Below are 25,260 nucleotides of genomic sequence, written 5' to 3' on the forward strand. Positions count from 1 at the left end.
GATTTCCAAATGGAATGCAAAATTTACTTTCTTCTGATGAGAGGACTTTGAACCACTGAGCATCAGTCCAGTATTTTTCTTAGCTAGGTAAGACGCTTCTGACGTTCAGGAGTGGCTTGACACGAGGAATGAGAATGTTGTAGCCCATGTCCTGGATATGTTTGTGCGTGGTGGCTCTTCAGTGGAAGACTGACTGACTCCAGCCTCAGTCCACTCCTTGTGAATCTCCAACAAATTCTTGAATGATCGTTGCTTCACAATCCATTCAAGGCTGCGGTTTTCCCTGTTGCTTGTGCATCTTTTTCTACCACACTTTTTTCTTCCACTCAATTTTCTATTAATATACTTGAATACAGCACTCTGTGAACAACTAGCCTCTTTAGCAATGACCTTTTGTGGTTTACCCTCCTTGTGGAGGATGTCAATGATAATATCTTCGGTCAAGTTAACTGCAACCAGACTTAGAGAGTGTTTAAAGGCTCAGGAAACCTTCGCAGGTGTTTTAAGTCAATTAGTCAAAAGCTATATGGGTCTATTGCTGCTGGCTATCATCCGTGTGCTCGTGGGCACGGATTGTGAAACTGAGAGCATCTTCCGTAAAACCTGCACACTGGTTTGTATACCATACTATGTAAACTGATCCATGCATACAGTACAGCTATATTTGTTGTCCTCCTCATCTAGTCAGCGCCTAGACATGGAAAAGTAACACTGACCCACTGGACAACACCTAAAACAAGGTAATCTGTAAAGCAGGCTGACATCAGTGCTGCTGTGCTCTATACCAGCACTCATGGAGTGACTCTTATCCCAGTCAGATTACTTGTGTATGTTACTAATAAACAAATGTAATAACTTTAACCAACATCATCATCTCCATATGTCTGCTTAGTAATGAAAATAATACCACAGACAGTTCTCATGGTTTCTTGTGTGTTGTCATTATCATCGCATTGTTCTTTTTGTGTTTTGGTGATATAAATATAGTGATGTTCAATGAGTTACTGAGTACAAACATATGTAATCATTATAGAAACTGTTCTACATCTCCTACTGCACGCCAGGCTTTTGTCCAGAGGGTGACACGTGTCTCTGTGCCTAAGTGCCTGTTTGACAGATGCGGACTGTGGTCGCTAGGTGGAGACAGTCAGTCAGGTACGAGCTGGACATATTCACAAACCTGCACACACGTTGCGAGCGAGCAGCTGATTGTATGGTGTTTCCCGACTTTGTTCAAACAGGAACTTCACCAGCTGCTTTTCATTCAGACGGTGTATGATGGATGGAGCATTGAGGGCGGAATGGATGTCTTGTAAAGGTATGTAATGATCTGTCGTTCCTCTCTTACATATACATTAATGGTATGACATTTCAGACTTAAAATGAAATGCCACGAAATACATTTAGAGTGAAACGTTTTGGGGTTTTTTTACATTACGACGTGACAAATAAAACAGCAGGATGATAATGACTATATAGGACTCTTTAGGAGTTGCAAAGCATGGTTTGAATGGGTGAATACAATGTTATTATGCAGAAATGTTAGTCTAAACTGCCACAGACACACATACAACTGTAGTGATTTTTCTGTCATTATACAATATTATGAGTTTAAACTGTGACACATTTTAGTTACACTCTTACTGAACAAGTTCAATTTGCTTTGCTTTTCTCAAACACACACACACACACACACACACACACACACACACACACAGTGCTTGCTTATATGCAAGGTGGATATGATTGTTGCAACAGGGCAAGGGCTTTGACTGCTTACATGTCATCTCTGCCTGATTGATGCAGTCACTCACCACAGCTGACTCTGAAACACAGCAACTCACTTCCAGTGGACAGATGTGATGGATGATCATTCATCACGGATCAGTGACGCAAAGAAATGTCTTTAGTTTTTCCACACGGTGCTGCGGTTGTTAAGCTCAGTGATCTGTTGTGCCACTACATCTCGATATTTTGTAGGCACTTGGAAACATTTGGCCATGTCACTGTTTCATGCTCAGATCTCAGATATTGGTATATTTCAAGCAGGATTTGCTTTTGAGGAAAATTTCCTACATCCTTGCTTCTACTGATTGAGTGGTTGTTGCAGATTTTAATTGTAGGAAAACCTAACATTTTATGTAAGTTATGTTCTTTTCTGATTATTGTTTCAACACGGCATATCTGCTGTCTTAAAAGTCTATCTTGGCACCTGTGTGCACATGATGTAAGTAACTCCTTTATTGTACAGTGATGAAGCTTAATGTACACATAGAAATATAGGGCACTTCCTTTTTTCTGTATGTCACGTCACACAGACAAGTGTATATACAGTATATACTTCTCAGCTTCATGATGTTGTCACCTGGAATGGTTTTCCAGCTGTCTTGAAGGAGTTCCCATATATGCTGAGCATTGTTGGCTCTGTGGTCCAACCCATCCCAGATCATCTCAGTTGGGTTTAGCTCAGGTGATCTGATCCAGCACTCCATCACTTTCCTTCTTGATCAAAAATCCCTTACATAGCCTTGATCTCTGCATGTCAGACCATGACCTTCAGCACTCACTGGGGCGATTTGCAGCCAAGTGTGAAGCAGCCGGGACTAGGGACAGCACCTCCAAGTCTGAGGCCATGGTTCTCTGCCGAAATGGTGAAATGCTCCCTTCTGGTTGGGAGCGAGTTGCTGGCCCAAGTGAAGGAGTTCAAGTATCTCTGGGTCTTGTTCATGAGTGATGGGAAAATAGAGCGTGAGATGGACCGGCGGCTTGGTGCAGCATCTGCAGTACTTGGACTGTGTACCGGACTGTTGTGGGGAAGGGGGAACTGAGCCGGAAGGCAAAGCTCTCAATTTTCCAATTCATCTACGTTCCAACCCTCACTTATGGTCTTGAGCTTTGGGTAGTGACCGAAAGAATGACATTGCAGATACAAGCGGCCGAAATGAGCTTCCTCCAATGGGTGGCTGGGCTCAGCCTTAGAGATAGGGTAAGGCCCCTGCTCCTTTGCGTCGAAAGGAGCCAGCTCCCTGACTCCTTCTGACCTAAATGGAACTGAACCATAATTAGGATAATTGGTAACACCTTTGTGTACCTACTATTTCATGTCAAAATGGCTGCTGTGAAAAAGGTCTATTGGGTTATCTACTGTGTGCCAGCACTACTTCTGAACAACACAGCTGATGAAATCACACATTAAGAAGGCAAGAAATGACATGAATTAACTTTTGATGAGGCACGCCTGTTAATTGAAAACAATTCCAGGTGTCAACCTCATGAAACTGGTTGAGAGAATACGAAGAGTATGCAAAGCTGTCATCAAAGCAAAAAGTGGGTACTTTGAAGAAATTTTTCATTGGTTTACTATATTGTTTTATATATGTTCTTTCATAGTTGTGATGTCCTCAGTGTTAATTGACAGTGCAGAAAAGAAGAAAAACTTTGGACTGATGCTGTCCGCTGGTCTATGTTACATGACTGTAAATTCTGAGGAAACAACAACCAGTTTAGGGACTGGTTCCAATCAAAGTAGCTTACATTCACTTTGTGGGCATCTCGGAGGCAGATCACTCCAATTCCAGCAATCATAGGTCAGAAATCTATAAATCATGTGTCTAGTAATTTAAATTGATCCTTAATTTCCTATTAGTGATTATGGTAGATTCATTATTTCTTTTAGCAGTGCTGGAAAGTAACTCGCTAAAGTGCATTTCCCAACAACATCAAGATGCTTCTTACATAGAAATATATACTTAATAATAATTTAATAATCTCAAATATATACAGTCTAAAAATGTATTTACATGTACTAATACACTTCGGTAGGGCCATCGTTCACAATGGGTGCTTGCATGTTTGATATTGTAAGGACATTCTGAGGCTAAAACCCACTTTTAGGACTTTTACTTGTAGATAAGAAATATCATATATTGTGTTATTGATACATTTATTTAAATGGAAGATCTGAATAGTCTGAAATAGCCTGAGAAATTCAACAAATCAACAGTAGAAAATGGGAATCCAGCTATGGCAACGTGACATACTTTATTCTCACAGGCAGGTTGCTGTTCTTATTATTTTGGCAAATAGCTCTAATGTCTTTAAATAGACAAAATGTGAGGGGATACACTGACGTGTGAGTTCAGATGCTAGACTGTGTTGTCCATTTGCATCTGTGCATGCTCTGCATATGTCCCCATATGCCCTTTTACCCCCTTTGCCTGCTGCAGCGAGCTCTAGACATGACTGTGGACCGCCGGATGGGACTTGTGTGTGTGTGTGTGTGTGTGTGTGTGTGTGTGTGTGTGTGTGTGTTTGTAAATGTGCATGTGTCAGCAAGAGCAGGACAGCGGCACCGCTCCCTGCAAAAGAATGGGATGGCGGGGGGCGGGGGGGGGGGTTGCTGGATGACGTTTGGCCCGGCAGCTGGGAGCTGCTCCGATCTTTTGTTGCCCTGTGACCCGCTGACCCGGCACTCGCCCCGGTGTCACACACTCACACACACCTGCGCACAATCAGACACATGACTGCACATACGTACACACACACACACACACACACACACAAGCATGTGCCAGCATGTATGTAAATGTGGATATTTGCTAATACACACCACACACACACACACACACACACACACACACACACACACGGACGCAATGTGTTCAATAAGCCTGGCCCTGTGGGGACGATCTATCATGACTTAATCAGGGAGCTGTGAATTTGTGTGTGCATGTGTGTGTGTGTGTGTGTGTGTGTGTGTGTGTGTGTGCGTGTGTGTGTGTGTTTACCAAAAAAACATTTTACACTCACTTGAAGTGATTTTTACTTTTTAATGTGCTCACTTTTGTTTCCAATAAGTTGTGGTATACTGAACATTTAACTCACATAATTAGCTGTTTCCATCATGATCGCTCCACACAGATTTGAAATGACTGATTTCATGTCTTGTTGCAACATCATCTTGTGGCTCCCAATGATCCCATTTTCTGTACCCATATTACTAAAAATTCTGTTATAATCTGTGATATATTTGGTTGTAAGACAACTATAGTCCCTGTATATAGTATAGTGTATTATAGTGTAGTAGTCTCACTGAAAAACCTCTTGAAATCCCATCAATCCCATCTCAAATACATTTTTTAAATAGAAATGTTTTCACAATCAACTCTGAAGCTGGCAGAAGAAACGCAGAACTTTGTAGTTCATTGTTTTGTCATCTGAAAGACTTATTATACCGTATTTACTTGTTTGCTCTTTGGAAGGTTCAATGTAAGGACAAGAATCTGATGATCAGTAGATGTTTATTTATCAACCAAAAATTGCACATTTTGCAGATTACAGAAGGATTTGCTACTTGTCTGTGTTTCTACGTGAATAAAGATTAAATATATTTGGGATTTGGACTGTTAGTCAGAAAAATTCCCAATTTGCTGACATTTTATGGAGTAAACATTTAAATAAGACAGAATAATGATCCTTAGTTGCAATTCCAAAGATGCTGACCAGGTTGCTGTGGGCATTTTATTGTCCTGAGTTATGTGGTAAATCTCAGCAATGTGTCTTGCTTTGTGTGATTGCTGAATCACTCCATCACCATTACACCAAACACGAGCCTGCGCCAACAGCAGGTGGTGTGTGCTTGTGTGTGTGAGCACATGCTTTCATGCTGCCTCCTTGCCTTCTTACGTGACCCAGAGGGCACTGGGCCTAAGGCCAGCCTTTTGTGCCTTCAAAGTCCTCAGTGACCCCTGTCCCATCCCCCTCCACACACACACACACACACACACACACACACACACACACACACACACACACACACACACCATGTGGTCTGGTCTGGTCTGGTTTGTTTGGCTTCCCTCTCCATAGGTAGGAGCATGTGCGGGGGCTGTTAGTATAGCATTATGCTTGTTAAGTGTGTGTGTGTGTGAATAATACCAGCTGGACAACCTCTTCCTCTCCCTGCATCCAGCTCTCAGGTCTTGTTAAGGGCCTGGAGTAATCCCTGTTGCCTGGATCAGTGTTTATCCAGTGGGATGAAGGAAGAGCTGCTGCAGCCTCTGCTCCTGCTGTTTCTTTACTGACGCACATGCATCTATCCCTCTGCCTGGATTAACTTTACACCTCTCTCCTCCTCCTCATGTCCTTTCTCTTCTTCTTTCATCACTCAGTTGAATGTTGTTAGTTCAGTGTGAGAAGGGTTGGGCTGCACTTTAACTGTAATCACGCAAATTTCTGGATAAAATTGTTATGAAATGTGTGTCTTTGGGTTGATGGTTGTGTAATAGGGTCTTTTCTTTTTTTCTTTTTATCTATGGTGTCCCAATCTGAAGCACTGCTCATAGTGACAATGGTGCCTGATGATCTGTGATAATCCCCATTGCAGACTCATGAGTTTAATTTGAAAATGGACACAAAGATACAGATAAAAATGACAGTACGTATTTCTAAGATTATTGCACAATATAAATGGCTGAATAGGGAGATGAGCAAAAACCGGTCATGTAGACATGTAATAAACTATATTTATTGCTAGATTTGTTTAGTGCTGTTGGCACGCATTACCTCACAGGGCTGTCCTGTGAAGATGTGTTGGTTATGTGAATTGGAGACATATTTATTGATTTAACACGTAGTTAAGTTTCACCCAAAACAAGTAAAACTTTTATTTTATTTTGTTTTATTATATTTGTAGGACTGTATGAATCCATTCTGGAGCAAATTACAAATAACATCTGGACTTTAGTGGCACCCCACAGCGAAATGTTTTAATTTAAGGGAGAATTTAACATTTAATGAAGATACAAACCAAAGTGAGACAATTATGGACCACGTTAGTTGCAGATTAAAGAGAAGTTGATTTAAAAAAATACATGGATCCATTTTAGAAAATATTTTAACCACACACATGCATCAGTCAAACAAATAGACTATAACTGATAAGCTCAGAACTGTAATAACAAGCTTCACTGTCACGGCTGTGATCGTTCTGTCATATTTGGTGGCATTTCCATATGTTGCAGGTCAGACAAAACTTCGATTTATCTTGTGTAAACTGCAGCTACGCTGTGCTGTGCTGTGCTGTGCTGTGTTCAAGAGTCTTGGTAAGGTACAGGCAAGCGGCGGGGAGCAGGACACCTGTTCATCCTGCAACTAGAAGCAGATGGTCCACATGGCTCCTGCTCCCCAAGGGGAAAACCTGTCAGCTGAGCCCCAATTAAGGAGTCACTGCAAGTCAGAGAAGAGCAGGAGTGGGGGTAGCTGATAGAGAACAGAGGAAAATCAGTCAGATAATAAAATGAGTGTAATGTGAACTAATTGGATTTTGGAATTGCAATGCAGATACTGTTTGGTTTGTTAATATCCAAGATGTCCTTTTGTCCTCCTTTCATTTTGCAGTGATCTAGTGCCCACCACAGAAACGAATGACCCAAACTACATCGATTTATACTAGTACTTTTGTCATGAAGCTTCCCTGAAGGCTAATCTCTGTTAAGCAGTTTATATACTAGGCTCTTCTTAGTTTTGTTGTTTTGGTATTTACATTTTTTTTCTTACAAATTGTAAATGCCTGTGGGCTTACTCATGTGAGAAATGCTGGATATTAATAAAGTTGTGCAAATGTTAACTAAAAAGCCAAAATTAAAGTTGCCGTGTTTTAATCTAACAATACCTTCAAAACCAAACAAGTGTAAAAACATTAAAAGTGAAACATAATGACTGCTAAATCATGTAATAATGTCCAAATGATTTTGCATCTTTACATTATTACATTAGCTTGTAGATAGGGATTTTTTATATTAAAAATGAAATGTTTGTTGTGTTGTCTGGCTAAATATTATGTACACTTTGTGATGCAAGACAGATTTCAGAAAATATAAAGTGAAATAAAATCACAGAGAAAACACATCATTATGGTATGAATATCAAATTCAAAGATATTGTCACTACTGGAATTTAAGTTGGATTTTGAGAGATGAGAAAAACACTTTCCATGTATCTATGATTTACTCAGTATTTATGGTTATGGGCAACTTTTACTGTGAAAAAAGTCTCCTCTCTGTGTGTATTACCAAATGTAAATAGATTTTCCACAAATATGTATACTGTATGTAGTGGTTGTTTGGTATACCACCTCTTGCCCAATGCCGACTGGGATAGGCTCCATTTTCCCACAACCCTGAGGAGGATATACAGTTACAGAAAATTGATTGTGTTTGTTTATATAAATGTTGAGTGGTTGAATGTTTTTGTATGTATTTAGGGTTTTCTGTTGGTTTAGAGTGACATTTTGAAAAGCTTAAAATGATTTGTGTCTTTCCTTTTTTTAACACGGCTTGACCAAGCTTAAAATCATTTGCATCCAGTTGAATCCCTCAGCTGACTTCAGTAACAGTACTACAGCAGTGTTTGGTAACGAACGCAGAACAGGTTTGTGAATTTGCATATTTAAAGTGACATTTACTGACTTTAAATGAGTGCACAGCCCCGATAAGATTACAGTTGTGGCTTGAAACTAAAATGGGAACTGCACCCAATAGATTTGCATGGTTTTGCCAGGAGAGATGCTTGGCCTCTTTTTATATCGTAAATCAGTAGTTGATGATTTGATTGATTAAATTTGTGGTAACTTTCAGGAACATGAGTTGGGCTTGCCAAGGTGTGCATCAGCTTGCATTTTCACCTTCATCTTAAATTTATTGAAAGGTCTAAACCAAAAATTGTAGAGAGTGTGAGTGTAGTGCCCAGACAACTATTTAATGGTTCTGATGAAAGATATAATGGTGAAGTTGCTACATCAACATGCTACAATGTCTGCATGTTAGTGCCACTGTGAGCATGATGGTACAGCTTTGCGAAAGTACAGCCTTACTTTAAGATTGAGGCATTACTATTTACTTAAATGCATTACCACTAATATCTTGTGCATCTATTTGATTTCAAATTGATAGGTTGTTTTGGTATGTAGTCAAACCTGTTTTGTACAGTGCTCTTCTCTATTGAAGGAAACGTTTTGTTCTATCGACAGTGTGGGGGAAAAATAATAAACTTCCATTCTGAAGGTAAAATGCCCTAGTAAATGGAACTGTTTAAGTCCAGCCTGACAGGCAGCCAGTCTTTGTTTCTGACCTCCTCCGAGCCTAAAAGTAATTCCCCTGCTCACGATCTGAGGCCTTTGAAAAAGGGCTGCCATTTTTTCTTCCTTTTCTGTCTTTTCCTACTCTTTTCCTTTTCTGCCTCTTGTTAGTTTGAAGGCTTTTTCCCTTCACAGCTTCCTTCCCCACCTGCTAACTTTCCATCAGACACACACACACACACACACACACACACACACACACACACACACACACACACACACACACAGGCACATAAACTCCTAGCACCCATTTTGGAAGAACACACTATTTTTTAACATAATTCGTCTCATTGTCTGCGTCAAGCCAATCCCCCACCCATGAAACAAAGAGGTTGAAGGCGGCAGCCGTCCCCAGTGGGCCAGGTGTTCCGCAGGGCTCAATTCTGGGTCCTGTGGTTTTTTTCACTCGCTCTTTCTCCTCATGTATCTGTATTTGTTGTGTGTGTGAGTGTGTGCGTGTGTGAGTGTGCATGTGCACGTAATGGCCCTGAGCATGGTGTGTGTGTGTGCAGCTGCCCGCTGAGGGCCCTCCTTTGTGTCCCCCTCCCCACCATTGTCAACTCACGCCTTCTCGTCCATTCATGGCTCGAGCCAGCGGATGGGCTTGTTGTGGTGTTGTGTGTATGTGTGTCTGGGAGGTTTTTAGTTAGGGGGGGTTGAGGGGGTGGAGATATCCTAGCTTATCTTAGTGTCCCTTTTTATTGGTGGAGAGGTCGGTGAGTGGTGTGTGCACAAAATAAGCTTTGGTGAAGACAGGAAAGTGAGTTGTGTGTGTCCGTGGTCACATTTCTGTGTTCGTATTGGTCAGTAGGCAGAGTGAAGAGGGGATGGTAGATGCTTTACACTCCATCTGTTGTCAGTCACCCTGCTAAACCTTCAGCCTCAGGGCACTGCACTCTGCTTCTCAACCAAAAAAGGAGAACTTGAAGGCTGATCTCATAGGATTGCTGCTAAACTCAACCAGGAAACCAATTTTGCTCAGCCCCACTTGGATTGACAGCTTTACTTACTCCAACTTTCTAGTGGATACTGATTTTTTATTTTTATTTTTAAAAAGGAATTTTGTTATACATCTGGGCTTACTTTACTAGCACCGTTATTGGGAAATTCCCCCTGATGTTTCTGTGACTTTGTGCTTTGCTACTGGAATGACCAAAGGTAGCGTTTCAGGAGAGAAATTGTAGGAGTTGCTGTTTCTCTTGGAGCTGTGTGGTAAGTTTGTTTTCTGTTCTTGTGTTTTGGTTTAGTGTTAGCCTGAATTCTGCATTTTGTTGAAAACACTGTCGTCATGCTTTGTCATGGAATGCAGTGTTTTGACCTTCTCTGACATGACTCTCATGTAAAATATCTCACAGTGATAATTTTAACAGCCACAACAGCCTGATGTGACCAAAATACTCAAATGTGGCGTAGAGAAAGACATCCAAAGTTGTTTTAATGACTGTGTTATTTTAACTGAGATCTGATGTGTTAATCTGTTGAAAGTTGTAAATAATAGTGTGCATATAATGGTTATTAACACTAAAATTATTGAATTTATAGACAGAACATGCCTAAAGTCATAAAAGAATAGTTTTTGTTGTCAGATCAGCAGCTGGGTTCGCCCAGCTCTTTGGTTCAGAATGAAATCTGATAACTGTTGGATGCATTGCCATTGAATTTTCGATATTATGAATGTATTGTTCACTCTGAATGGTTTAAATGTTGATAGCAGCGAGTGTTCACTAGTGAAATTGAGACAGATAAAAAGTTCTTTGTGTGGTTTTCAGCCTGGGCTCTTTGGGGGATTCCTTGGGGTTCCCCACAACATGAGGAATAGTTTATTTCACTCCAGTATATTCACTCAAAACCAGTTAGAGAATAGTGTGTATAATGGTGTGAGTGGAAACAGAATGATCAATGACTCCATTCTCACCACTGTCTCTCCACATATGACATGCCTGCTCCTGGTTTTAGTTACCAACACAGAGGCAGAACCAGACATAACCAACTGAGAGTCTGCACAACTCAGAGGTGAAAGTGAGTGCTATACCCACAACCCCCTACCAAAAAGGTCACATGACAGACAGTGGTGATATGTATAACTGAGGATGAATCTGGACACCACCAGTTGCAGGAGAGAAGTAGGGGAGGGTGGAAAAGGATGCTTTCAGGGAGGTCCCCTGTGGCTTCAGCAGGCATCTGTTGCCCCTGCTGCCCATATATACCCCACCCCCACCCTCTACACCCCCTTTGTCCCCCCACCCCCTCCCAGCCGGTCACTGGTGTGGCAGACTGGCTCACTGCCAGGCTCAGCCAGCAAATGGCAGCCATGCAGCGGCCCTGTGGGACTGGTCAGGGTCTGGCCTCGAGGGAGCTCTTCCTTCCATACACCCCCAAGGGGACTAACCCTGGACCATGACACATACAGAGATACACAGAGTGCAAAGTAGTGCAGACAGGCTGGGTCACTGAGGTGGAGGCTGCAGCATCTGCTCACTATGGAGGGGATCCCCCTCCTCCAACTAAACACAGACTCACCAATAGAAATGATTTGGTGGATGAGTTTTTTTTCCTGATGATATATTTGTACAGGACACATTACAAAAATATTTTTAAAAACAAGATAATTAAAGAAAAGAAAAGAATTATCAACCAAAGGAACTGAAAGAATGTTTTTTTTTTAACCATTCGACATTATTGTGGTGCAGAGTTATTTATTTTTCTCTTCGAAATGTTAAAGAAAAAAATGGCGTGTCTGTAACCCACAAATCTGAATTTATTTGCAAATTTTAAATATCTTGTTTAATGGAAAGGTTGTTGAATGTCACTGAGTCAGAAAAAGTGCCAGTGCAGCTCATAGCGTACTATATTTATTATTGAAGTTCAGTGATACAAAATGACGCAATTCAGCATTTCTGTGGTTGGTATAAAGTTCAGATATGCAGAGAGCACCATTAATCATCAGAGGCTTGTTAAGACTATCTACGGTACTTTATCTATTAATGTCAATCAATACATGTAGAATCTTTTCAAACTAATATTCATAAAAATACCTTAATAAGTATGTAAACCCTTCTCGTGCAACTGTATATTACTGCATAGACAGTAGTCTGAATGGTTTTACTCTGCAGCTGAAGTCCAGGTCTAAAAAGAGACCGATCTAAGACTTTTTATTTATTTCAGGGATTTGTCTCGGCACTAATGTCAGTATTGTGTCAGTTTAGCATTAAAAAGCAAAAAGGTCGTTGCAATCAAATATTTTTGTTAGATTGTGAGGTTTTAGTTCCTATGTGAGTGAAATAACTTCTCAACTCCTTAGAAAAACAATTTTTAATTCTGAACAATAACATAGTAACATAATGTCATAGTACTTCTCTAGTGTCAGGTATTATCGATCCAAATCTAAAATAAGATCTGCTTAGACTCAGAAGTCTCAGTGGACAATAAAATCCACACTGACTGTTTAGACACATACAGCGCTCGACTGCTTCTGACTGGGTGATTTACACTTGCTGTGTCACTGTCACAGTTCTGATGACTCCTCAAAGATCCCGTCTGGTAACCTGTGACAAGGCTGGTGTGACCGCTGCATCACCAGGCATCATGTGTGTGTGTGTGTGTGTGTGTTGGTGGAGGTGAACGGGTTTAAAAAAAACCCAGCCTCCGTCTGTGCATGCTGCTCAGGCCAAGAGAACAATACTGCCGTCACAGGAGGACAGATTGGGTGGCAGCTGCATTGTTGAAGGACGGCAAGCCAGACACACTTCTTTCCCCCCACCCCCTGACACACACACACACAAAATCACACTCTCGCTCTTTCCTTTTGTGTCTTTTGTTGTTGGTGGATTAAATTATTCCAGCTCTCTTGTGGCATTCAGGGGGACAAACAGTGGCGCAGCAGCTTAGACGTCGGGGTCGGGACATTAAGAGGCCCCTGCTTTCCGGTGCATTTCCATCTGCAACACAATGAACAAAAGCTCAGATGACTGAACTAGATCCAAGGATAAAGAACAGTAAAAAGTTATTATCTGGTGACGTATGTGTGTGTATGTGTGTGTCCTAGGATAATCTGAGATTGGGCAGGAACACGCTTTTTTAAAGGGGTGCATGACAAGAGACCCCTCTTTGTTTCAACATATCTGCAGACATTCACAGAAGAAAAGGGACCATTAGGGGTTAATTCAAATTGCTACTATAGGGCAAAGTGAGAATCCTTCACGAAAGGCCCATAAATCCTGCCAGGGTGTCAGTGTTAGGGACTTGTTTACTAATGTTTTAATCTTTAGAGAATTTCATGATCAATTTCAAATACTGTAGTTTGAAAGCAAATCTAAACTGCGTTGATTGTCCAGTAAAAGAATTTTAAAGGACCGTACCAGTGATGCAAATGTTGATTGCAACAGTCGAATGGATCCTTTGTGATGGCAAAAAGCTCAGCAGAAACCTCCTGAAGGTTAAAACTAAGCATCATAGACATTTGGCTGACTAACTCAAATACAATATTCACTATATGATGCTGTTGTAAAAAGGAAAATGCCCAGTCTTCTAATATAACATGACTTACTATTTTTAGGCACGATTTCAATTTGGAATCTTATTTAAAGGTAAAAGGTATATATAGTATTTTCTCTAGGGATACACAATAATGATAAATTATCAGTCAATGATGGGGATCTTATTATGTATTATTCTGATAATGGAATTATAGCCGATAAATAGAGCCAATTACAGACCAATGATACTAATGAAGGTCCAGTTCCATTTATTATAGCAGAGCTTTTCCAGTGAGCCAACTTGCACCACAGCAGCACCCTGACTCTGTTTGACCTGAATGGAACAACCGTAATTTATCCCACTAAATCCTATACCTCGCATATACCACCAATTAGTTTAATTAGCTAATATTAGTCAATCTGGGCTTTTTGTCTCATTAATAAAATTGAGCTACTTGTTTCAAATGATAAGGCTGTGTTTATTTGTCATTTAAACTGTTTTTGGTATCAGTTTTATTACTCAAATATGAGGTTTGACTGACTGATTCTCAACTTTGGCAACCAGCACAGACAAGCTTGGTAAACATGCTAGAGAAGCGTCATGCACACCTTGGCAAGCCCAACTTATGTTCCTGAAACTCAGATGTACATAAACTAAAGGTTATGCACACAAGAAGCCAATTATTATCGGTTACCATCAGCTGTTGCTTTAGAAACATGCAACAAGCAAACATGACAAGGCTGGAGTTACTTGGAGTCACTTTAAAATCTGAAATTGAATTATGCTGTAACTGTAACTGAGTGCTTCAAACTCAGATGACAAATATGTGGCTGAAGTTTGAACAACTACATTTCAAAAGAGAAAAGTAACTGGACACACTCAGAAATCAGCTTTATCGTATAACTTATTTTTTCTTGTGAAAAACTTCTTGTAACTCCTTGTGTTTAGAAAATGGTTAGTATTACTTTGATTAGTGTGCCATGAATAATAAATAAGTTGCAAATATAAGTATATTCATGAGAATTCATTTCACACATGAACTAATGCTTGTATGCCGTTTATATCCAAGATGTTGTCCAGACCTGGCTATACTCAGTGTTATACGTTTGACAACTGGGCGAAGTTAATACATAAATACATTAGATCAACTATGCAGTCAGACAAGCTACAATTACACCAGTTTTATGATTGTGTGCTATGGTATTTCTTGGCTTGTCATGCTCTTATGAAAAGGTTTTTGTGTGAAGTAATTTGTCTGTCAGTTTGGCATCACTTGTTTATGGTTCAGGTTTCTGGTATTTTGCCTCCAGTCTAATTGATGTTTCTATGTTGACTGTGTTCTTCGCTGCTAAAATGCAAATCAGTAGAAGTGGAATGGCAGGTAAGGGAGGTTACAGCCTTTGACTTTCCGTCTTAACTCTTGCTGTGTTCCATTAAACTTCATAAAGCAATACTCATGTTGGTTTTTGTGCCACCATCACTGTTGCACACGCTGCATTGAGAATCTGGTATTAATAAATGTTCTAGTTATCCCAGTATGGTATTTTGAAATCTCAATATGTAAAGTGTGGTAAAGGTGAAGCTGGCACATCCTAAGGTCAGTGGAAGTGAAGCTACTTTGGGCTCTACGTATTTTTCCTTCACTGATGTAGAGGTTGTTTGTAGGTTTTTGCAGGGCTTGAAGAAGCAATGAATGGTGACCAACTAGATTTCCTGTTTTTTAAGGATGTGGCCACCTGGCTAAGATCTCATCGCAGTGTAAGCCAGAACTGTATAGATTTACGCCTTGCGTCAACATGTGTTTTTCCATATTCAAATAAGATATCTAGATATAGATCATATGGTGATACCAGGTGTTAACACAGGAAGTCATACATGCAGTTTAATGAAATCCATCCAATTATTGTCTCTGTATTAACAGACCTGCTAGATCGGACCCATTATTGCATTTTTTTTTTAGATTTCTGCATCTGTATGAATGTAACCTGTCAATTCTCGTGTCTCCCTCAAGCTTCACTCCCAGGACCAGTCAGTGAGCTGTTCACTACCAGCAGTAACAGTGGGGTCTGTCAGTTGCCCGGGAGGTCACGGAGGACGTGGAGCTGGATGTATGAGACGAATTCATGGGCGTGAAGGGCCATCTGGAGGATGGGACAGGCCACATCCTCAGCCTGGGGCTGGATCTGGACTACCTCCATGTAGAAGGTGCTGAGCGGCAGGGTGGCCTGAGCAGTGCATTAGGTGCTGGGAATATAGGGGTCCTACAGGTCAGAACTGGTGCCCCAAATAACAGCAGCAACAGTATTGGTAGTAGTAACACTAGTTTTAGTACTCATTCAAGTTATAGTAGCAGTAGTAGTTGCAGTAACTTTTCTGAGGAGAGTGCTGTCTCCGACAGTGATGATGAACGACTTCATATTGGGTCTCAAAACCCACACCAAGATCAGCCACCTCAGACACATCACCAAGGGCCCTCCTCAGTCTGTCAGACAGTCAGACTAGACCTCTCACAAAATAGATCCCCTGGAGAGCTCCCACAGCCAGAAACATCATCTCCTGCAGACCCTGTCACTGACTACCGCACCAAAGTGGAGTTTGCTCTCAAGCTGGGCTACTCCGAGGAGTTAGTGTTGCTGGTGCTGAGGAAACTGGGTCCAGACGCACTCATCAATGACATCCTTGGAGAGCTGGTCAAACTGGGAACCAAGACAGAGATGGAGCAGCAGGGAGGTTCAACTGTCTCACAGTTCACCTCCTCCTCTTTGTCATCCTCTTTGGCCTCGTCTTCCACCGCCTCCTCCTCTAACTCCTCTCTGGACTCCTGTCGGTTGCTGTGTCCGTCGCAGCTGCTGGAGGACAAAGAAAACCTTCGGCCTGTTGTGGTGGATGGAAGCAATGTAGCTATGAGGTAAGAAAGACAAGCTTTTGGAAACAACAGGTTTATGCTCTTTTGCCTTCTTCCTACATACACATACATGTTTTTGCTGAGTTCATAATAAAGGAGATTCTTAGGAGCGTGTAAACTGTGCTTGAATTCCATGCAGACCTTAGTCAGGGTCTCTTTGGCTTACCTGACTGTATGTGCGGTATTGGTGATCTTGAGTAACTAACGTTTCACAATGTTACCAAGTTCCTCTCTGACCTGTTTTTATGAGCAAAATCAAGAAATTAGTACAAGCTAAAATAGTACTAAACTAAATAATAACAGACCCAAGAGAGAAATTCCTGACTTGCGTATCAAATATTTCAACGACATATTCACACAAGTGCAATAAAGTGTGAGAGGACATGACTGTATCCATTTACCAAGCTCATGCTTTAGTATTACTGCAATGTATTTGTTCATCATGCAGGTATCGTTCAAACTCAACTTGAAAGGTAGTGACAGGTTCAGTCAACAACAGGTTCAAAGGTCTGAGATCGCACTTTGTTATTTTCACTTGCCTTCACATGGTCTTACTGTCTTTTTGCTGATGATAGAAACATGTTCTTGTGTGTTTTGCTGTGTATTCACACTTCTTTGACCTCCTTCTATAGTCATGGTTGTGTATATTGGCCAGGTGGCTGAGCTGTGATATATCTGGATAAAAGTCAGACATGTGAATCACATTTGTGGTTGTGAAGCAGACAAGTCTCTTCATGATGCCTTGGCCCCTCAGAATGAACCTCTTCACATTGCTGAGTACTGATTGCCTGAATCACCCATTTCTGATCGTTACATCCCCATTGACATCCCTTGTTTTAAATAATGCAAATAAGTGATATTAGATTGGCAACATTAAGTAGAAGTGGGTATTTCTGCAATTCTGCAGCTAGCTTACTTACTAGTCCATTAGTAAGAACCCCAGTTCATGAAGCTCTCACCAACGCCTTAAAGTTAATCCCAGATTTACTCAGTTTCTTCTCCTCTGTCCATAGAGGCTGCTGAGCCTGGTTTACAGGTTTACCGGCTTGCCCAGCTCCACTTCTGGGACCATCTGAAAATCTCCTTTTCCTGGTGGTCCAAAATGCAGAAGGAAAACATTTGAAAACAAATAGTCATAGTTGTATGTGCCATAAAGTGTTACAGTGAGTGTACCCAGAGCACAAAGTTACATAGTACACAAACAGCCGAACGGGGTGCAGAGTGGAAATGACAGAGACATTAGTTTAGAGATTTTAAATGTGTTTAAATCTTTAGACTTGTAGAAAAGTTACACAATGTTGCTTAAAATTTTGGTGGTGGGGCATCTGTTTTATTTGCATCACTGATTCTACTTTAACATCGTCCCTTTGCTCTTGCAGTCATGGAAATAAGGAAGTGTTTTCCTGTCAAGGCATCCAGCTGGCTGTTGATTGGTTCTTGGAGCGAGGTCACCGTGACATCACTGTTTTTGTCCCTGCCTGGAGAAAGGAACAGTCACGACCTGATGCTCTCATCACAGGTAACAGCTTTCAGTGATTATTTAAAGTCACGATGAAATGACACTGTTAACCACCAGCGCATTCCTAAATAATCTTGTCCTTTTTTGTATTTAACTGTATCACTTCTCTTTCTTCAGACCAAGAGATCCTACGGCGGCTAGAGAAAGAGAAGATCCTGGTCTTTACTCCATCTCGCCGTGTGCAAGGGCGCCGTGTGGTATGCTATGATGACCGCTTCATCGTCAAACTGGCCTATGAGTCGGACGGCATCATTGTTTCCAATGACAACTACCGTGACCTAGCCAATGAGAAGCCAGAGTGGAAGAAATTCATTGATGAGCGTCTGCTGATGTACTCCTTTGTAAACGACAAGTAAGCAACTCAAACTCAAATTCTAGGAAGGAAAGAAATGAGAAAAATAAGTTGCATTTTCCCTGCCAGATTTCACTAAGGGAAATTATTTAAAAAAACATTGGTAAAAAAAAATTGGCACCTTTTTTGTTAGATATAGGAAAATGTATGCAGTGATAGGCCAAAGAAGTCGATTGGCTGCTATACATTAAAACAAAAAGCTTTAACTTCTGTCCAAGGAAAGATGCTTTTTGTTTGACATCTGTCTACACCCCTGAAGAACACAAGCACATTTGCATAGTGCATTTTTGCAGGGAAATCATCTGACTCCTATATCCTGTTATATTGATCTTAGAATTTAAATACACAGTAAAAACACTGCGAAGAAGGATCTTGTGTGATCCAAATGTACGTGTTTGTATTCCTTGCTGCCAAACATTTAATCTTTATGAATGCTATGAGAGTTACTGAATTACTTCACCCTTCAGTGAAGAAATGAAAAGAGAAAAATTCAAGTTGTCTATTTTTATTTGTAATTTTTTGGGGGGATTTTTTGGTACATTTTTTTGTTTGTTTTAATGAAATCTATTAATTGTGTATTTAGGTTTATGCCACCAGATGACCCACTGGGACGCCATGGACCCAGTCTGGAAAACTTCTTGAGGAAGAGGCCCATAATTCCTGAACACAGGAAACAGCCATGTCCTTATGGGAAGAAGTGCACATACGGACACAAGTGCAAATTTTACCACCCTGAAAGGGGAAGCCAGCCCCAGCGTGCTGTAGCTGATGAGCTGCGTGCCAGTGCCAAAATTTCATCAGTAGCATCCAGAGGCCTGCTGGAAGATGCCCTGATGGTGAAGAGCCAAAGTTCTTGTCAACCAGGAGGAATGCCTGAGGCAGAGCAAAGTCGGGGCACTCCAAAGAAACAGCCTAACGTCAGCCCTCGGAACTCCTTCAATGACCTCCTGGAGGACAGGCTTCGGGTCCAGTCCAAAGTGGAGGGACGAAGGGGAAGTAACAGCAGCAGCAGCAGTAGCTCTAGCAGTAGTTTTCTAGGGCATCCTACTCTAGGGGGACTCCCTTTATCAGGAAGTCTGGACCGATGGGAGCACCCTGGGGGAAGTGGTGGAGGAAGCTCCAGGGTTGCTGGAGCCTCAGGACCAAGCCTGGCTGAAACTTACCACAGATGCGAGTCTCCTGATCTGGGCTACAGCTCAATGATAAAGACCTATTCTACCCTTAGTCTGGTAGTACCACAGAGTCCTGAATGCTTCTTCCCAGCTGATCTGCGAGCTGGATCACTACTGTCAGACTGTAGCAGTGAAGGCAGTGTCAGCTCAGACTCTTTCTCCCCTGACCCCTTGTTAGACGATGGCCCCAAGTGCCATCATCACCACCACCATCCTCACCACCATCATCACTGCTCTAGCCAGTACCCTCCTCATCCTGTAAGCCGTGTCCCTCCTGGTCTGGGCCAACATACACCCCACGGCTATCCTGTTTCTCAAGCACTGCGGAGACCACATGGTTTTGGCCTGGAAGACCCTCCATCTTCTGTTACCTCTCATGCATCTCCACGTCCCTTCAAGCCCACTTCAGCCTACATACAACCCCACCCTCAGCATCCTTTGCTGAGCAATTACCCAGTGGAATTTCAAACTCGCCCACCACGTCCACCCCAAACATCCACTGCTCATTCCCACTCTCAGAGCTCCCCTCTGGTGATGGGCTCCCTTTGGCAGGAAGGAGGGCTCCAGGACTCCCAAATGTACAAAGGGTCACCTCTTCTTTCCAGAAGAAACCACACTGGGCTAAACCCACAACCACAGCATCAGATGAACTGGGATCCCCATCCCCAGCAGTCTCCTAAGCCTTGCTATGATCTATTCACTTTCCATAGCCTTCCAGAAATCCACGAAAAGCCTTGGCACTCTCCTTGGGACAGACAAGCCCTTTCATCACCCCGTGGCATTTCAGCATCAAGTGTTCCACCACTTCCACAGCTGTCCCTTCCCTCCATCACTACCCACAAAAGCCACCTGCCGTCAGTGCCCCAGCACCAAGAGCCACCTGCCTTGGGTCATTACCAGGACCTTAGGGAGAGGGTGTTTGTTAACTTGTGCCGCATCTTCCCTCCAGATTTGGTGAGGATGGTGATGACCAGGAACCCTCATGTGATGGATGCTCAGGAGCTTGCAGCTGCGATATTAATGGAGAAATCACAGCGCGGTTCTTGAATTAAGCCAGACGTTACAGCTTCATCTTAACTGGTCGTGCTGCTGCAGGTTTATTCCTTGCAATCATCTTAATTATTAAAGTCATGTTGGACATAACCAAACCAAAAGCACAAGATATACTGTTAAGCTCCTTAAGCTGTTAATGAAGTTTACGGTAATTGCAGGGAAGTTGTCTCATTAATTTTAATGGTATTTTTGTAAAGGGAAATCCCCAAATTGCCATATGTTTTTATAAATATGCCTGCCGTTTCAGCACTTAAGATCAGGAGGTTTGGGTTTATTGTGCATGTTTGAGCAATTGGTTATGAGTAAAGAGACTGGTGTGCTGAGGGAGGCTTTTAATGTGTTTCAAGGGTGACAGTGTTGTTAATTTTAAATTAATTTATTTGTTACATTTTAAGTTATTTACATATTTTAAAGTTATTCTGTTTGGCACTTTTTTTGTTATTGTTGTGTTTCCTCCTTCCATCCCTCCACCTTTTTTTTTGGCAATCATATCAGAGTATAAGTGTAGCTCAAATTCATACTTCATACATTCCTACTGTATCTAAAGCTCAAATTAGCTCAGCAAGCAGATCTCTGTGTACTCACAGGTGGTGGATCAGATGCTGTGGTGAGGTATTATGGATTTCCCCTCAAAGGGAAGTGAAACTCAGTTGGCACCCACAAAAGAAGATAGCAAAAACTCCATTAGAAAACCCCGTGCTGTTTAGAGTGTATTTCCTCTGACAGGATAGCCCTGTCAGCTGACTTCACAGTTCTTCAGTTTTCAGTACTGAATTTCAAAACATCTGTATTTTTACACCTTTAAAAACATATCAAAAGTCTAAATCATATGAAGGTGACTTTTGGTCACCAGAAATGTTGAGGTGGAATGAGGAATTTTGGTATTATTTTAATTTTTAATTTAAAATGTGTGTTAATTTATTACCTTTTTATGTGTGTGAATGTCTGTGGTGCATGAGGCACAGGGTCTCCTTTGTCAGTTGGTGACACCACTAGGAGTGTTTAGGCACCTCAAACAGGGTATAACTCTTCTGTACCCTTCTGTTAAATACAGAGAGATCCACACCTCGGCAGTAAAATACAGGAACAGTGATGACAGAGAGTTTTTAGTTCTATGAACATTTCTCAGAAGCACTAATAATCTCATTGGTTAAATTAAAACTCAGTGGTTAAGTAAAGAAATTAAATTAAAAGTTAAAAGTAAAATAAAATATATAAGTTGTAATAACTTAATTTATTCAGTGATGACAGTAATAAGTGAATATGACTACTTTAAACTTGACTATATTAAGTTTTCTGTTTAAAAAAAAACAAACAATTTTCTCTTTTAAAGTACTTAACTTAGTCAGCTGTAAAGCATTTTTTGTAACTGCATTTATTGTATGAAATAATAAAATGCTTAATATTTATTTTTATCTCCACCAGTGGGATTATTTTAATATCTGAGGAACTGTTTGTGAAGCTAAAACTCTTGCCTGGTTAGCACAATATCTAGTTGCCAGATGACAGCTCTCTTTGTTGATACAAATTGTATCCTATAAACTTTTTAAACAAGATCATTGTTTTATGAGAACATGTGTAAACAAAAAAAAATATTTCGAGTTGAATATTTTGAGTATTTGTGGCAAACTTTGCCACCTTTGATACTAAAGCCTTTATTTATATGAGGGGGGGCTTTTTAATTGCCTTTTTTTTCCAAGTGCAGCAAATAGAAAGTCTCAAATGCACTTTTTTGGAAACAGTTAATGTTATTGTTTATATTGTCAGTGAACTGAAAGCATGGTACTGTGTAGCCCAAAAATATGAAACCTTGACCCTTGAGTAGAGGTTGAGTAAGCCCAGCCATGGTGAAAAGCACAAATTGAAAGTCACCGTGGTCAAAATAACAATGTGGTTAAAAGTCATTCATTAGTAATGACAAGTATTATCTATATGTGTTATGCTACACTCATAGAGCAGACATGGACTGTTAATGTGAGTGCAGTAAAAGGTTTTGATGAGCTTGGCTCAAAGCAAAACACATTTTTCAAATTTGTGCCCCAGGTTTGAAATCTTTTATGATGCCTTTTTCCATTAATCCAAAACCACAACATTTCTTTATTACTATCTTAAAGTGATCTTTCTTGAAAAGCTTTCTTGTCACGGGCTGTAATATAATCTTGTCTCAGGAACAAGTCCTCAGTAAATCCTGCCAGACCCATCAGACGGCTAAAAAGTCTGTCAGTTGGTTTACTTTTCTTTGACAGTCTCATGCCGCTGTTGTGGTGATGTAAGTCAGTCATAACTGAGGTGCTCGCACCCTGTCGGTTCAACTGGCACCGTGTGCCAGCGTTTGCTACAGGGTGCAGACACTACAACGGAATTAAACAAACCTCTAAATGTGTTAACATTCCTGTGGATAGTAAAAATCCTATTTAGTATATGAGGGCAAAAAATATTTTTCTATTATCATGAACTTGTTAAAGAGCTATTTTTCTAATTTTACATGTTTATCCACAAGAAGAGATTGTAGTCAATGTGAGTGTTGTTGAATATGGGGATGTCCACATTGCTAACTGTGCTAATGATATGATGTGTTTGGATATCACACAAATGTTACTTGACAGTGTTCAGACTGGATATGAACTAGCAAATTTCCACCTCGCTTTTATTCACATGAATTTGACTGTTTTTGTAGTCCAGGCGTTTTCTCAATGAACAGCAAATGTTGGCTGTAGCACACATCAGGCAAGTGTGTGCTGTGTAAAGTGTGTGACAGCTCAGATGCCCAACACTTGGCATGACAATAGCTGCACATTAGTCCCAACCCAATACTCAGAAATCTGTTTTTTGGTTGAGGATGCAACTTCACCAGTCAAGAGTTCAGCAATATTGAACTGTATGTGACGTTGAGATGTTTATTTGCCCCTTTGATTGCATAGAATGGAAATGAACAGTGTTGATTTCAAATTGACCTCTTGTTTTGTGTGGGGTTTAATTTTGGTGAGCTTTGACTGGTGAAGTAGTGTGACTGTGACATTCTCATGTTGCACCGTCATCAGTGGGTATTCCACAGTGAACTTAGTCCTGTTATCATTTAGTTTATTTAGTTCGCGTCACCTTAAATTTGCTTCATGTTCAGTCTGAACACACCTTTCAGAATATATGTGTGGATTTTGTCAATGACAGATAAAATTCAGATTTTGTTTGTTGCTTATTTGACTAAAATGGCCTCAAATGCAGTTATATTATTCAATGGGAAAGAAATATAAAATATCAACAATGTCACAGTTCATTCCCATCTTTATTTCGAATGTGCTTTAATACAGCTTCATTTGAGTGCCACCTCTTCAGGGATCAAAGCCAAGTAAAATGGTGTTTGTTGCTTTCCAATGGCTCCCCTTGCTCAGGTCATTGGTGGTTATATTAAACCAAAATAAAAAAGAAGGTATTATAAAGTATTTGACCGTTACTGCTGTTTCACTGTTTCCTGAGCGCACACGAAGCGTGCCATTCCAAAAGATGGCCCAGAGCTGTGCTGATTAAGCCCGGCCAAATAATGTTTCAAAAATGCCTACTTAATGCATGATCTGTAATACTAACAAATGGTATTGCTTTAATTTGATAGAGTTCTATATACAGGATGTGTTCAGCCCAAATACATGATCGATTTTTTTAGAAAAACAAAAAAAGAACAAATAAAAACAAACTTTGCTTTTATCTTCATGTCATTATTTGTGTTTCATGCAGTCTTTTTCCTTGTTTATTTTATGACACATGTTTTTTTGGAGTGGCTCTCTTCAGACGTTTATGCTACAGGGCCGTGGAACTGAACTGAGCTTTAGGCAATAAAACCCAAAATGAAAGCCTGAGAAACAAACCTGTCTTACGTTTTAGAGTCTGGGGAAACTGTGGCCAAATGTTGACTGTTCTTTTGTGTGTGATGTAAAAGTGAGCAATAAAAGCCCTACTCAAGCTTTCATGTGTTGTTGTGAGGTTTCTTATTGGCTCTTGAATAAGAGACAGGTCCTACTATATATTTCGGGTTGAGACTTCAGCTTGACGTCATTGAAATTACAAACATTTTGCTGCAGCATGTTTTAAAAAGTTACAGATAAAAGAAAACTACAAAAGTACCTCTATCTTATCAACTGTAAAAAACTAATGACACTGCAACTTTTCAACTTACAGTATATTTGCGAAATTTAGCTTTTCCCATGTGAAAATGTATTTATTTGCTCAAAATATTTTTTTTACTAAATGTTTTCATTATTATTTAATAAATAAATAATATTTCTTTATACTAAACCACAACAGACCTTTATTTTGACATGACAATAGTAGCTTCAACACAGGTGTCACCAGTGATACTAATTAAAGTTCTGTCCTTCTTAATAAGTATCATTGGAAACACCTGCGTTGAAGCTACTATTGGATGTCAAAATGGATGCTGTGAAAAAGGTCCATTGTCTGCATTAACATCTGCATAACCAGATGAAGTTGTACAGATAAATACGTTTAAACACGTTTTAATTTGTTTTATAAAACAAATGTTTGCTTTTTGACAAATAAATCTGCGTCTGACACGGCATCCTCTGTAAATAAACAAGCTCTACTGCGTCCAACCTCAGTCAGGACTCTTAAGATCATACCGTAGTTGCATTAGTT

At 40.6% G+C, this 25,260-nt stretch overlaps 1 protein-coding gene across 2 annotated transcripts; it reads left to right on the forward strand.

Annotated features, from left to right (window-relative positions):
• The first annotated feature begins 1,106 nt into the window (after positions 1-1,106).
• Positions 1,107-25,126, forward strand: LOC104928678 (probable ribonuclease ZC3H12C). Of its 2 annotated transcripts, XM_019277065.2 has the most exons (6): positions 1,107-1,155; positions 1,242-1,318; positions 15,624-16,520; positions 17,897-18,036; positions 18,154-18,388; positions 18,972-25,126. In XM_019277065.2, exons 3-6 carry the CDS (start codon positions 15,736-15,738, stop codon positions 20,605-20,607), a joined length of 2,796 nt encoding a protein of 931 aa, XP_019132610.1. In that variant the 5' UTR covers positions 1,107-1,155; positions 1,242-1,318; positions 15,624-15,735; the 3' UTR covers positions 20,608-25,126. The 2 variants fall into 2 exon arrangements, with proteins under 2 accessions (XP_019132610.1, XP_010741320.2); XM_010743018.3 differs by lacking the exons at positions 1,107-1,155; positions 1,242-1,318 and adding an exon at positions 10,309-10,348.
• The last annotated feature ends 134 nt before the right edge of the window (positions 25,127-25,260 follow it).

This window comes from Larimichthys crocea, chromosome XVIII, assembly GCF_000972845.2.
Source record: "Larimichthys crocea isolate SSNF chromosome XVIII, L_crocea_2.0, whole genome shotgun sequence".
Classification (NCBI taxonomy): domain Eukaryota; kingdom Metazoa; phylum Chordata; class Actinopteri; family Sciaenidae; genus Larimichthys; species Larimichthys crocea.